Raw genomic sequence first — 14824 nt, forward strand, 5'->3', positions numbered from 1 at the left:
ATAAAGTTAACTCTCTTTCTCATTCTAAGACGAGACAAAGCTTTTTATATTTTGTTACGTGTTTCATCTTTCATCTTAAATACATCTAAAATACAACACACTACATACTAACAGAAAAAATGCCTGCGCTTTGACTTCAGTGATGTTGCGCCTTCAGAATAAGTGAGGTAAGTTACATCTTGAATATTTGAAGAGCTTAAACTTGCTGAGCTCAAGGAATATGGATGCAGCACTTCTATTACATCACCAGATTTAACAAAGATAAAAATGCATGTGTGCATGTAGTTATTGTTATGGCCTAAACTGTAGAGGACCGAGATACTCTTGGATGAATATTTTAGATTCTGTTGCTCCGGTCAGACGAACCACACGGATGTTTACTCATGGTGGTTCATGCTGTCGCTAGAAGGTTCCGGTTCAGACGTAGGGGGCCTTTCTGTGTGGAGTGCTACGGCCTCCTCCCACAGTCCAGAGACATGCTCGTTAGGTTCACTGGTGACTCTTAATTGCCCCATAGGTGTGAGTGTGAGTGTAAAAGGTTGCCTGTCTCTGTGTGTCAGCCCTGAGATTGGCTGGTGATCAGTCCAGGTGTAACCCCGCCTCTCGCCCAATGACAGCTGTGATAGGCTCCAGCAGTATAGATGATGGATGGATGGAACCTGTGAGAAGATGATTTTAAACAGAGGCAGAGACAAATGTATTTAGGAAATGTAAACCACTTATTTTTCTCATGTAACATAAACCTGCACATCATCATTAGTCAGATGTTTTGCAGCATGTAACCTGCCCCCTGCATGAATGCAGCCGAGTGTGTTTACAGGAAGTGATCTCCTTGCAGTGAAATGCATTGTTCATATTTGTCCAGCAGATGGGGCTGTTTGTCCGCTAAAGTAAAGTCTCTTGCAGGGCGTTTGCGAAGCTCTTTGTGCTGATTATTCAGAGGATTTGAGACTTTTCCATTAATGTCCTTTAAATTATGGACACAGAGCATGTATGTACGTAACGTTACAGACGAGAGAACGTATTTTAACCAAAACCACAACCAAGAAGCTTTGGCTTCTAAACCTGACCAAATATGGATCATTTCACAACCTGATCACATGTTCAAAGGCCTTTTTCCTCCCTTACATGCGACCTACATCGACAAGGTAATGTGGTGTAAGTGATTATTTCTCATAAATCTTCCTGTATGAACATTTAGATCTGTGAAAGTACTCACTGTGTTGATTTTTAGTTATCTACAAAGCCTGTACGACGACCACAGAAAAGTGTTGTAAATGTGAAATGACGACACAAACTCACAATGTTCCCTTATTAACAAGTACACAAGTGTATTATTTCATTTTATTTATATATGCAAGCAAGTTTATGTCTTTACAAATAAAAAAAGCCACTGTCTGCCCAAGCTGTTGGCACAGATATGTACAAAAATGGAGGAGTGAGTCAGATAAAGCCTGCTACTAAGCAACCAGAGTGGAGTACAAAAAGTCTACGATACTATGGAGAAACAGAAAAAAAGAAACTACTCCCAACGTCCAACATGTCCGAGCTGACACAACGCATGGATCTGAAACAGGCGATGATCGGCTTTTAGATCTTTGTTCAGTTCACGATGGACCAGAGCTGAATGAGTTCAGGCACAGAGGATCTGATTTTTCATCCTGTGATACAGAGCTGCAAAGACAGTCCAAAACAGATCAAATCTTCCTCACACAGGGTTACAAATCAGATTTCATCTTATTGAAATTCATGCTTGACACGGGCAGTTTGTCGGCCAGGATGGTGGAAGTGAGTCCGTGTGCAGCCGTGGTCAGCGGGTAGACAAGAAGGACGCAGGATTAGCACAAAACATCAAAATCATCTTTACAAGGAGACGTGGGCGAGAGAGAAAATGAGGTAAACGAATGGAGAGCGAGCGGCTCACATCCTCCTCCTCGTTACAGCAGACGCATCTTTTCTCAGCTGCTGAACAAACATCAGATTTTAGGCCTCATTTAAGCTCCGTTCACACCACCGGGCAAAGACTTTTTAATCACATTATCGATCTATTTTCAGCTGTATCCAAATGTAAAGATTGATTTTAACATCAGCCAGTGTCCAGTCATTCTTCTTCCCCTTCACACCTGACTGTGCAGCTCTGAATGAGATCTGGTTTGCCTTCATTAGATGGTGATTTGGCGGCGTGAGCTGGACAGACTGCGGCTTGTTGCGAGCACACAGGAAATGAGACATGAGTCACTTTGAAAAAGCCGAGCTGTGGTGTGACTGCAGCTTGAAACGGGCGGAGCGAGGAGGACGATGTGAGCAGAGGTGGGTGCAGGATGAAGGCCAGAGCAATACATTACACCACGTCTGCAGATCCTCTTTATTGGGATAAACAATAGAGAACACCATGATCATATCACTTTAGACTTGCAATCAGAGATTCATGCACTTTGATGCCAGATATTTATGGACTTCTTCATTTCTGCTACAATATATTGCTCTGGTGGTAAACAACTGAGCGAGCGAGCTAGCTTAGCAACACCATTAGCAACAGGAACCGCAATACTGCACACTGAGAAGGTGAAAAGGAAACAAAAACAGCAGAACAGCGCCAGTGGAAAAGAATGATTTTTTTTTGTATTGTTTTAATCATTAAAATTATGACCATTGAATGCATAACCATGCCACAAACAACAACTAGATTCACTGTCTTTTTTTTCTTTTTTTTTTTACCTAGAATAAGATTATCTTCATTATTATGAATTCATTCGTTTTCATCATTGTTATTTCTTCAGGTTATAACCAATGCTGCAAGACTATACACAGGTCCCTCAGTGGGGATCTCAATGCACTTACACACCAAGAATAAGAGAGAGAGAGAGCTCACAATGGTCAATAAGTGCACAAAAAACTATTTTTTCTTTTATCTGAGGTTAAAAACACTGACATGACATCCATTGTCAGGCAATGAAATGATAGAATACTGTTACTGTAAAACTAGACCCTTAAAAATACTGACTGTACGCAGCCGAGACGCACCTGAACAGCACACGAGTCTGGCGGAGTCTCCCTTCAGCGACACGGGTGGAATGTTTTTAATTCAGCTGCGTTTACACGTCACAGAGACGCAGGTTCAAACTCACGGAGGACGAGCTCAGTCTTAGTGCTCGCGTGGATCCACAGAGTCAATCTGTGTCTCTACGTGTTCTATCAAACGTGTGAAACTTTTACTTCAAACAGACACGAGGTTTTATCACACAGGATTTAAACTGTTTGAAAATCTGTGATTGGCTCTTGGTCTCCTTTCTCAGAGGCTGAGGCGCCATCTTGTGACCATATCTGCCTCCAAAAACAGTGGGCATTCTCAAATGAGGGCACTAGCACCCCTAGGGGTACTTTGGAGTACTGCAGGGGCTCTTGAAATTTACTTTTTAAATGTTAACTTAAAAAATATCAAACATGCATTATACCTTAAATAATACACTATAAGTCAAATTAATATGTACATGTTAGTTTGATAAACCTAATTTCAGTGCAATCACTGACTGTCAACTGTCGCAAGAAACTCAGTAACATTTAAGTTAACTTGGTTTGTTTTGATGTTTACATTTGCAGGAGGCAAGTGTTGATATCAGTTGACAATGGAAACAATATTTGTGGTTGTAATGTAGCAAAAACACGAAGAAAGAAGTGAAACACAGAGTAACCAGAACCTTTAAAATACAGTAATTATCAGGAAGAATGTGTTTTTATGGTGACGATGCAGCGACATATTCTTCCTCCTTATATGAGCTGTTTGCAACCCAAAATTTTTGCGCTGGTCAGGCACTGAAAAAAGGTTGATAACAGCTGTTTTAAAGGACGATATGGGTGTTTTTGTAGGTTTGATGTCTGTCACTACACTTCAAAGTTTATACTCGACATTATCGCCAAACCTTTTTTAAAAGTACACCATTAATTGTAATAATTGTAGTGTTTTACTACTTTTAAATAAGCCAAAACATCATCTTCCATGTTGCAGAGACACAAAACAAACTCATTTTGGCACATGTATAATTGTTATATATCCGTTGGTTCATAAACCTCCATCCTTCCCGTGTGTGTAAACGCAGCTCTGTGAGGGAGCAGGAGCTCAGGACATTGGGACTGAACCGCCTCCTCCAGACTCTGTAGCCAATAGGAAATCATTCTCCCGGCTGCTCACCTCAACTGTTTCACATATATGTATATCTTTATACAGAGTTAATGCAGGTACAGTGCTTTAATACTGCCCACAGAAAATAAAGGAAAGAAAAAACACGTTTCTTTTTTTCTAATTAAATGATTTCACATTTAAAAAGTTTTAAAAGTCGATAATAAAATAGTGAAATGTTATTGGTGAAAAGTAAAAGAGCAAAGAATTATGGCTCAGAGTGATGGCGGTGGTGGAGTGTGTGTGTGTTTGTGTGTGTGTGTGTGTGTGTGTGAGTGTGTGTGTGTGTGTATGTGTGTGTGCTGGTAGTCTCATCAGATCAAACCCTTCCTCACCACTCTCACCATCATCATCATCATCATCATCATCATCAGCACAGTCATCACTCCCTCTCAGTCGTCTCTACTGGCAGATAGAGAATCGTCACTTTCCTTCACAGCTAGAACCAGGACAGAACAAACACCCCTCTGAAGCTGCGTTCACACCAAAAGTGAGGTGAATTTTATGCCTTTCATTACGCACACAAGTTTGACTGCAGGGTCATTCGTGTTTATTCACGTTGGTCAGTTTTACTGCACCTTCTTCTGAAATCTGGCTCAGCTGTTTGAACCCAGAAGAGAGCGTTTTTTCTTTGATTGAATTACAAAAAACAGGCCGACAGATTGCCGAATTAAGCCCACCATGATATAGATATGTAAAAGAAACAAATGTTTGCTTTGTCAGGTTTGTCCGCAAGACGACAAGCAAACACTTTAAATATGCATTTTTTTGAATGGACTTTGGTTTGACAATTTCTGATCCAACGTCAAGAGAATCTCTACGCTGGTGGGCTCTTGCATCATAACTTCAGGAAATTTTTTTCCTCAAGCTGAAAAGAAATGTAACTTGCCATGCATAAAATGTTATTAATAATCCCAAAGTGTTGTCTAAACATTTACTTTGTGTATAATCGCACAGCGCAAGAAATTGGCTTCACTTTTGGTCTGAACACACTTTTATTCTAATGGCTCAAAATAACTTAACATATAATACAAACACAACAGCCCTGCACACTGGGAACAGATAGTTTAAGCAGTTATCACTCTCAAATCAGTTTAATTAAAACAGGTCAAATCGGCCTCCTAAAATTTGCATTCAAAACCTCAACCGGAAAAATCACATTTTAAGTGATCCTAACCAAAATGAAAACAGCATCCATTAAAGAAGCACCTGAGGAGATAACTGAGACACCGAATATAAACTGGGACAGATTTTAAAACCATTAACCTCCTCAGCAACGCAAATCATTCCTAAAGCACGAGCTTATCCGCTGGAACATCATTCATCTTGGTCTCAATAACACGTCTTCAGTTGAATCCCTGCAGCCTCGTTCACCTGGTTCCTTCAGCACACCAAGACCTTTTTTTATTCCCATCACTCCACCTCATCACACCTCAGCCAAATCTGCACCTTTAAATGCTTCTGGGAAATAAATCCTCCATCTTGAAACACGTCCTGCTCGACCTTTACGGCCTTCACCTCCCAGAATTCACAGTAATCTTCTGCTTCCGTCACCAATGACAAGTATCAGTATCAGTGATATTCAAATTCAGCTTATCTATAAACTGGAGTTTTGGTCACATTAGGGCTCATTGAAAAAAGATATAAAAAACAAAACATGACAATGAGAAATTCTCATGATTGGTGCATACGCATGTGTGTGTGTGTGTCTGTGTGTATTTGTGTGTGTGTGCAGAACCACTGAAATACAGAATCATCACACGGAAATGTGAAATTGTTACAACCAACCCCCTCCCCCTCCCACACACACACCTGTCCCATTTAAACACCCCCCCCCAATGCTAAAATTACACATAAATAATGCTGATAAAAATGTGGCAAAATTCCAAAAAGTGAGAAAAAACATTATTTATCAGACTGATGAGAACATGACACACGTTAAAAAGACTTTGTGCTGCTAAGATGTGCTGTTTCTGAGGACAAATCACAAGTTTATACAAATAAGGGATGAAGGAGAGGAAGGAAGGAAAGCCCTGTTTCACTAGCTGTTGTAAATGGCCTCCAGCTGCCATCTTAAGTGCTTTTATTCTGAAAATCCAAGTGAGCTTTGGTAGCCCTCGAAGGTACAAATAAAGTCATGTCAGGGGGAATTTGGAAATAAATAGAATTTGACATCAATTGATCTGCATATTTTCTTAATCAATTTATGGTTTCATCAAAACAATGAGCCATTAAAGCCTCCTTTTAATTTCAAACCAAACCCCATTCAAAAAACGACAACTTTTGAGACATACCAGTCTGTACCAAGAATATATGAAACAACTACTAAAACAGGGCTCCAGATGAAGAGGTCACAGAGTAGAGGAAGAGGAGGGGGAGGGCTGGAGGAGGAAGGAGGGGAGAAAAGAGGGGGAGGGGGAGAAAAGTTAGCAAAGCTACCCATTTGCACCCGGCAGGTACAAATATCCTCGGGGACCATTTTTCTCTGCAGTACCAGTCATCATAATGTGGCGAAACGACACGACACAGCATGACACCACCGAACAACACTGCCTGCACAACACCGACCATTCAGCCACATCTATGTGTGAGTGTGTGTGAGTGTGTGACGTGTGTGATGTGTGTACTGCAGGGGGGGTACAGTGACATCGCCCCCTCTTTAAATGATGAGCTCACAGACACCAAACTCGTTCAAACGTCTGCTGTAGATTGTTGGTGTTAGCGTGCTATGCTAACAGGTTAAAGCAGAAAAACTGACTGACTCTGGGGAGAATAAAGAAACAACACAAATCATAAGAACACTCGGGGCCAAAACAAGAGTTCAAATGTGACGTTTCTTTGGGATCTTCTGCTCATTATTCGTCTTTTTTGGTATCATTTTGTACATTTCTCGTGCTATTTTATAAATGCAGCACTCTTATTTTATTTTGGTCACTTTTCCATTCTTAATTTTTGACTTCTTTTTGTGATTTTTGACCAGTTTAATATGAACGTTTCTGCAGATTTGCACCCTGTAGAGCTACTCTGGTGCTTTGGGGGTTGAAGGAGGTTCTGAATGTCTACTGGCCGACATGATAATGTGTTAACTTCACTACAGAACAGACTTGATGGTCTCTATAATTAGTTAAAAACATAATACCTGCATGCTTAAATATCTGCATCTGCAATCGGCCAAAATTTGCTGAAAAATATCTGCAAAAATATGAAGTTAATGCAGCCAGATTTATGTTTTCAGGCAGTTTTAGTGGTGCACAATCTTCCATCGTGTATCTCTTTAGGTAAAGCTGCTTCCTTTCACTCAAAATAACTAAATCAGGGTAAATCAAAGTGAAGCTAACCAAAACAGGTGATGCTAACATGTTAGCATAGCGCCCCTGAACCGCTGATCTGCTGCAGACATGAGGACGGCGATGGTGTCCGCGGTTTCATCATTCTTCGTCTTAACTTCTACTCGTGTCTTTGTTTGTCTTTGAATGTTTGTGTTGTTTTTTCACTCGTTTATATTCTGTATGTTTCTGCTATCCTCATCGTTGTGTCACGCCATGTGTGTGTGTGTGTGTGTGTGTGTGTGTGTGTGTGTGTGTGCATGTATCATATGTTGTGTGTCTGACAGGTAAAGTGTGTGTGTGTGTGTGTGTGTCTCGTTTCTTGCAGGTGTGTGTTTATGTGTAGGCGTTGAGGCGTTCTTTGGAGCGTGTAGAGTGGATGTCGTGCAGCTCCTGCTCCTCCTTCGACTTGATGTCTTCGTACTTCTGCATCCGGCTGGCGTCCTTCAGGTAGCCCCAGTTAGCGGCCAGAGCCATCAGGAAGTGGACCTGAGGGGGAGGGACAGGTGGGTTAATTAAAATTCATGGAGCGGGCATACTGACATGTTTTGTCCTCATGGTAGCTCAGTGAGAGACAGAAAGAGCTTGAAGAAGTATCTAAAGGAAGAGATTGATGGTGTGTAGAGACGATGACTGATCAGGTGTGTAAAGTGCACATTTTTGCTGCGACTAAACGAACAAACCAGTTTATTTTCACCAAGAGAAAATGTTGCAAAGCAAGCAGGCCGTTGAACATGAAACAATGAATTGCCGTTGGGGGCGCAGGTTTAGCTCAGCTGGTTTAGCTCAGCTGGTTTAGCTCAGCCGCTAAATCTTGTGTCCCATGTACAGAGGCCAGAGTACCTGGAGGGAACCCACGCATGCACGGGGAGAGCATGCAGACTCCACACAGAAAGGCTACGTCCAAAGCTGTGAGTCGACAGTGCTAACCACTGCACCACCATGCAGCCCCTGCTAGCTGTCACCTCAGCTAACTCACTGAACACTGGAGCCTTTTGGGTACTTTTCATGCAAAAATTCGACATTATTACTGTGTGCATTTATTGTACTAACAGACCGTTTAAGAAGTCTGTGCTGCAGGTTATGTAATGTATCCAATATGTAAGCAAAAATTAGTCAGATTCATTTAGCAGCAGCCGGAGCGCTGGATTAGCTCAGCGGTTAAATGGCGTCCCCATGTACAGAGGCTATGGTCCTTGATCCGGGGCTTTGACTCCCACCTTTGCCGTGTGTCATCCCCTCTTTCTCTTCCCCCGTTTCTGACACTATCCACTGTCCTCTCTCTCTCAGTTAAAACATGAAAGGCCATAATGATAAATAAAATGATAATAAAATAAATAGGGCGCTGGTTGAGCTCAGTGGGTAGAGCAGCTGCCCATACACAGGCTACAGCGGAGGCAGGCCTTCACCCATCCCCCCCCTCTCTTCATCGTGTGTCTCCTGCCTCTCTTTTGCTTACCTATAAATAAAGGCTTTGAAAAGAATGAATACTTTGTTTAGTGTTTGTGTAGATCTTCCTGTTGCCATTCACCACCAGCATGTTCCAGCTTTGGAAGCATTTGGACAAATCCTTTTTATTGCTGGGTGGAAAACAGTCAAGAACTTCTGTAATGGTGCAAAGCAACTCTTCCCTTTATATTGTTGAACTCTGGTGCCCCCTGGTGACCAAATACGGAACATAACTTCAATCATTCCTGAATTACTTAAATTCTCTCCCACCATGAAGACAACTAGAGTATTGCTTTTCATTGTGGAGGCCTAATCACGTCGGTGTTGATCTATGCAGAGCCTTGTAGCTTGTGAGTATTCTGCTGCACTGGTGTGTCTGCATCTCTGCATTACACCTCAAAACTCTCAGTTTCAGTAACCATTGTTTGAAGAAGCTGGAAACAGGCTACTGCGTCTGTTCTGCAGAGAGTTTAAGCAGAGGGATAAATCAGGCTCAGCTGAGTGCGGCGTACCGATGCATCATACATTTAGAAGTATTAATCAGTTTGTCTTATCACCACACCAGTCCCCACAAAGAGGAAATACATCCATATACTCTGTCAGATATGAAGTCTCTCATTCTGCTGAGCTTCTTTGGTGTTTAAAAGCTTCACAGTTTTTCTCAGATAGAAAGCTGTGGAGGAGGTGGAGAGTGATTCTGGGAAACACTCCAACCCCCTGTGACTCCGACCAGGAATAAACAGCCACACAAAATAGACGGATGTGCTCAGATTTGTACACTGGTGGTGGACAGGAGAGGAAACATTAACTAACAGTCAGGTTATTAACACGTACTGGATACGTACAGTGTAAAGAACTGATCCCTGCACACCTCCAGTATCTGAAGAGCTTAGTGACTCACTGTGTTACTGCAGACACATAATCTCTACCTGGTGCTTTGAGAACGAGCACTATTTCCTCATTTGTTAATAGAAATGATTTGTTGTATTCATCCAAAGGAGCACAGTTCGGTTAACGTCCCCTCCTTCTGCAGGAACTGTGTCTGGACGCTGCTGCTTCCGGCTCCTTGAGGCCGACCAGTGTCCAGTGTGATGAGCTGTTAGCTCGGATCAGTACCAGGATTTCTCTGATGGACACCAACTACTGGCGTTCTGTTTCAGCTGATGAGCGCCTGTCCATCTGTCTCCACTGAGTGGCAGCTTCACTGTAGCAAGTAACACGTCGTAACTTCATCAGATTGAATCCAAATAAGAAGATTTTGCTTTGATGTAAACGTGTCGAAAGGATGCCGACGTAACTACAAGGTTCGAATTGATGCTCTGAACGGTCTGTCCAGGAGGCGTCAATCAAACAACTTTTAAGTGCTTGTTTTTTCAATGGAGTTTGGTTAAACCATTTCTGATGCAATCAAACTTCAGGAAAACTCAACGCTGATAGGCTTTCTGGAAACAAACCATGTAAATCCATGACTTTCTTTAATCGTGCTGGCACACTTTCAGTCTGATTAACCTTAAGATCTATTGTACCTGTTACTGAACCTTCCCCCTAAAGGAAGGGGTCTTTGAGGGTAAAGTATGCATGAGATGTAGCCTTGTTGTTGGAGGAGACTCTCTCCAGTGTGTTTCACAGAGAGGAAGCAACGCAGGCACAGTGACACTGTCGCTGTTACACCGACAGATTCAGAATCAGCGCCTGTAAAATTCACGTTTTAAAGTCTTCTTTTGAAGGTTTTGTTTTAACTATTTAGTAGCATCAGCCCTGGAACTTTCTTTTTCATGATACACAAATTATACTAATGCCTCTATCCATTGACAGTGAATTAAGATGGTCATGCTCATTTGTATCCAGAGTGTGTGCAGTAAACATCGGCTGGTGGAGCCACAGTATTGAAGTCCCGCCCCTCCCTCAACTCAAAACATGCATTAGACAAAACGTGTTGGACCCCTCAGGTGTCCTTGGCGTGTCGGAGCCCTCAGGTGGGCTCAGTCTGCAGCAGAGCAGCTTCTTGTGTCGGTCTGAAGCAGATATTCACGCTGATGGAAAGTTCAATGACTGTAGTGTTAGTGTTAGTTACGTCTCCTCTCACCGTTCCTCCTCTACTCTGCTACTCGGGAACAGAACGCTGCAGGAGCCCCATTTGTCAACAGAGCTGTCAATCATGAGGTCACACCCCCTTTTTACAGCATCAAATAACTGATTAAAAGTAAAGTTGTCAGAAAAATGAACACTTGGACGTAAATCAGCATGATAAGAACTAACTATAATGACAGAAACCACGTTTGAGAAAAATGTATTTGACGTGTATTTTGATTTTATAGTTTGACTCATGTCCCATCTGTTAACATGGAGGAGGCGGGCTTTATGACCAGTCAGCAGGGGGCGATAGAGAGGGTTTGGCTTCACTTTAAGGGAGCTGTCATGTCGGCCATCTTTTTCTACAGTGTATGCTTTGATCTAACAGCTTCAATTGACTGGAAAATCTTTGGTCACGCCTGTTGGCTTATAACCAATCAGATATGAGATAATGGTCCTCACCATAGCGATAACAGCCGCTCCTGCTCCTGCCAGAGCGCACACGAACAGGTGGAAGGTCAGGTCCAGCTGCAACACAAACATCAAGAGTCCTGATTTTTGTCTTGATGCAGATATTTGCATTTAAATCATATTAAATATAAATCCATGTTCAGCCACGTCGCTCCCTGTCTGAGCTCACCTCGTTGGATTCACACATCTTGAAGAACTTCTCAGATCCTGTGCACACCTTCCTCTCCTCAGAGATGGTCACGGCTCCTGATGAACACAAACATTAACAACACAAACTCTTTATTACTCTGCTGATGAATGGACTGTATAACCTCTGGATATCACTGCCTGCAGGCCTGAAAGAGTCTGTGTAGTTATTTAATTAGAACATTATTCACTGTTTGCCACTGGGAGCTGACCAGTATGAGCACAGTGTGCCGCTGGTGGGAATGCATTCACAGAGTTGAGCCTTTATGAACCAGCACTTTAGTTTCAAGTAAAATACTGTAGTTATTCCCCATGAGAAACCTTTTAGACACAGTGATTACTCTGCTGCAGGAGGCTCGCGTGCAGGCTGGACAGTAGGGGGCAGTGCTGCAGGAGCTGCTTTGTGTGTGTGCGTGTGTGTTTAAGCTTTGTGTGTGTGCATCCTGGAGAACAACATGGTGGACAAAGCTGTGACTGCATCATGCCAAATAATACATAAGCAGCACAATGTCAGGTGGAAAGGCCCTAACATTTCGACTGAATCAGTGTTTTTTTAATCGGATGTTTAAATATGATATCAGTAGTCTTGATAATAACTTGAACCACGTTTTGTCAAATATGTTGTTTAGAGTCCAAAACGTGTCAATTAGGCTACAATCAGAGCTTTTTCATTATAGTCCCTTTAAATAGAGTGCGTGCTGCAGTTTAATGTTTCTGTGCACACAGACAAACTTCTTAAACACATTATTTGTGATCCTGGACAAAATCATTGACTCTAAAGGTTAACTTTGGTGTATCTAAACTTGGGCCCTTTTTATTCATTTATTTATTTGTTGTATATTTTGGGGTCTAAATGATTAAGAGGTAAAACATGTTTTGGAATCGCTCCGGCAGACTGATCTAGCCAGCAACCATGAATCAGGTTGAAATTGCTGCAACATAATCCTTGGGGATTGATAAAAGTCCGGCCACTGAAAGTTGTTGTTTTTGACACTGACAGGCGGATTGTAACTCTAAGTGTCTGAAAACATTACAGAAAGGATCCCTACAGAGATAGACCTTTTTATGTAACAGTAAGATGGGGTTGTTTTTTTTTACTACCAGAAACAGCTGTAACATCACTCTCTTCAAATCCACCAGACTCCATTGACAAAATTACAATTTTTACCTTGCAGAACACTGAATAACTGTTTTTATGAATGGAGTCTGGTGGCTTTAAAGAGAGTGATGTACCGGCTGTTTCAGGTTTTAAAAAAGCATCTTCGGTCTATCTCTGCAGGGATCCTTTCTGTCATGTTTTCAGACACTTAGATTAACAATCTGAGCCTGTCAGTGGAACCAAACTTTTAGTGGACATATTTTGATAAGTCACGGCGCATTTGCCTTGAAAGATTACGTTGCAGTCATTACAGCCTGTTTCACAGCTATCTGCATATCGGCATCCTTTTTATTTAGGTTACTTCTGGTGTCATGCTTGTTATTTTGTTATTTGTCCATATGTAACATGAAACTATATATTCTCTCTTTCTGAATAGTGACTTGATGAAAGGCAACCATTTTCAATTACTTTTAGTGCCACATTGTGCTTGTTTTGATACCTTACCTTTAAGGTCACAGGTTCAACCCATGCAACTGTCAGAATAGCAGTGCCACAGCAGTCAAACATAGATAGAGACTGCGGTTAATCGTCTTCAGTCATAAACTGAACTATTAAGCTCAGGTTAGATGAGCCCTTTTGAGTTGGTGAATTATTCATAGTGGCACATGGTACTCTGCAGGTTTTCTACCGGCAATTTGGCAGTTTAGTTGCACTCACACAGGTTTTTCCATCATGTGTGCCAGTTTGGTGATTTGGTGAGTCGCCATTAACTTTCCTGCACTGATCCGGACGATGCATGTCTGTCAGTGATCAGGCAGTGTGGGGAAATTTGGAGTCCACAAGAGGAGAGGCTGCATTAAAGAGCTGATCAACAGTTTCTGTTTACAAGCAGAAAACAATTTCCACTTTCCAAAGAGAGGAAACAATTAGCTTTCCATATTAAAACCCTTTAGTTTTGTTCTCAATGATATTATCTGACACATATGACGTGAGTTCTTTATACATCTGAGCGGCACATGAGACAAATGGACAAACCCAAGAGCAGGTTAAAGTTCGCCGAGCTTTAACCCGGGAAGCCAAGATGGATACATTTGTCTCCTCCAAGTGTTTGAGCCAAAGTGTGGGGAACCTGACTCCACTGATGCTGTAAATTGTCTTTAAAGGGAAAATTCTGTATTTTTACCCTATGGTTACATAATTTATGGTCTAAATGACTAATAGGTACAAATAGTTTTGGAATTGCTCCAACAGATTGCGTCAGTCGGCAGCAGCAACAGGCTGTGATGGCTGCAACATAATCTTCAAATCAATGTCCGTCCACTAAAGGTTCTTGTTTTTCCACTGATGGATTCCTCAGATTGTTATTAAACGTGTCTGACAACATTACAGAAAGGATCCCTACAGAGATAGACCTGTTTATTTACAAGTAAGATGTTTTTTTTAAAACCAGAAACAGCCTTAACTTCACTCTCTTCAAAGCCACCAGACTCCATTTACAAAATCCTACATTTTTCCCTGCAGAACACAGAATTGCTGTTTTTATGAATGGAGTCTGGTGTGGTTAAAGAGTGATTTAACAGCTTTTTCTGGTTTTAAAAAAATCATCTTCCTCTTGAACAAAAAGGTCTATCGCTGTAGGGACCCTTTCTGTAACGTTGTCAGACACCAAGAACAACAATCTGAGCCTGTCAGTGGAAAAAACAAGAACTTTTAGTGGACGTACTTTAAACAGACGCATTTGCCTTGAAGGATTACGTTGCAGCCATTACAGCCTGTTTCACAGCTATCTGCATATCGGCATCCTTTTAATTTAGGTGACTTCTTGTGTCATTCTTGTTGTTTTGTGTCTGACAACATAACAGAAAGGATCCCTACAGAGATAGACCTTTTTGTTGAAGAGTAAGAAGCTTCTTTTTAACAGAAACAGCTGTAACATCACTCTCTTCAAAGACACTAAGACTCCAATGACAAAATCACTTATTTTACCTCACAGAACATTGAATTACTGTTTTTGTAAATGGAGTCTGGTGGCTTTAAACAGGC

The 14824-nt window shown here is 41.6% G+C and overlaps 1 protein-coding gene across 1 annotated transcript in view; it reads right to left on the reverse strand.

The window, feature by feature from the left end:
* Window positions 1–1306: 1306 nt before the first annotated feature.
* The window catches only part of LOC138595342 (neuronal membrane glycoprotein M6-a-like), a 43126-nt gene continuing 29608 nt past the window's right edge, over window positions 1307–14824 (reverse strand). The window contains exons 5-7 of the mRNA XM_069666717.1: window positions 11666–11742; window positions 11488–11553; window positions 1307–7992 (exon numbers count right to left, since the gene is read on the reverse strand). Of these exons, the coding sequence (XP_069522818.1) occupies window positions 7840–7992; window positions 11488–11553; window positions 11666–11742 (296 nt within the window). The 3' untranslated portion in view covers window positions 1307–7839. The remainder of the gene's footprint in view (window positions 7993–11487; window positions 11554–11665; window positions 11743–14824) is intronic.

Source organism: Semicossyphus pulcher, unplaced genomic scaffold (assembly GCF_022749685.1).
Source record: "Semicossyphus pulcher isolate SPU_LCO1_2020_fin unplaced genomic scaffold, fSemPul1.0.p SCAF_17, whole genome shotgun sequence".
NCBI classification, from domain to species: Eukaryota; Metazoa; Chordata; class Actinopteri; order Labriformes; family Labridae; genus Semicossyphus; species Semicossyphus pulcher.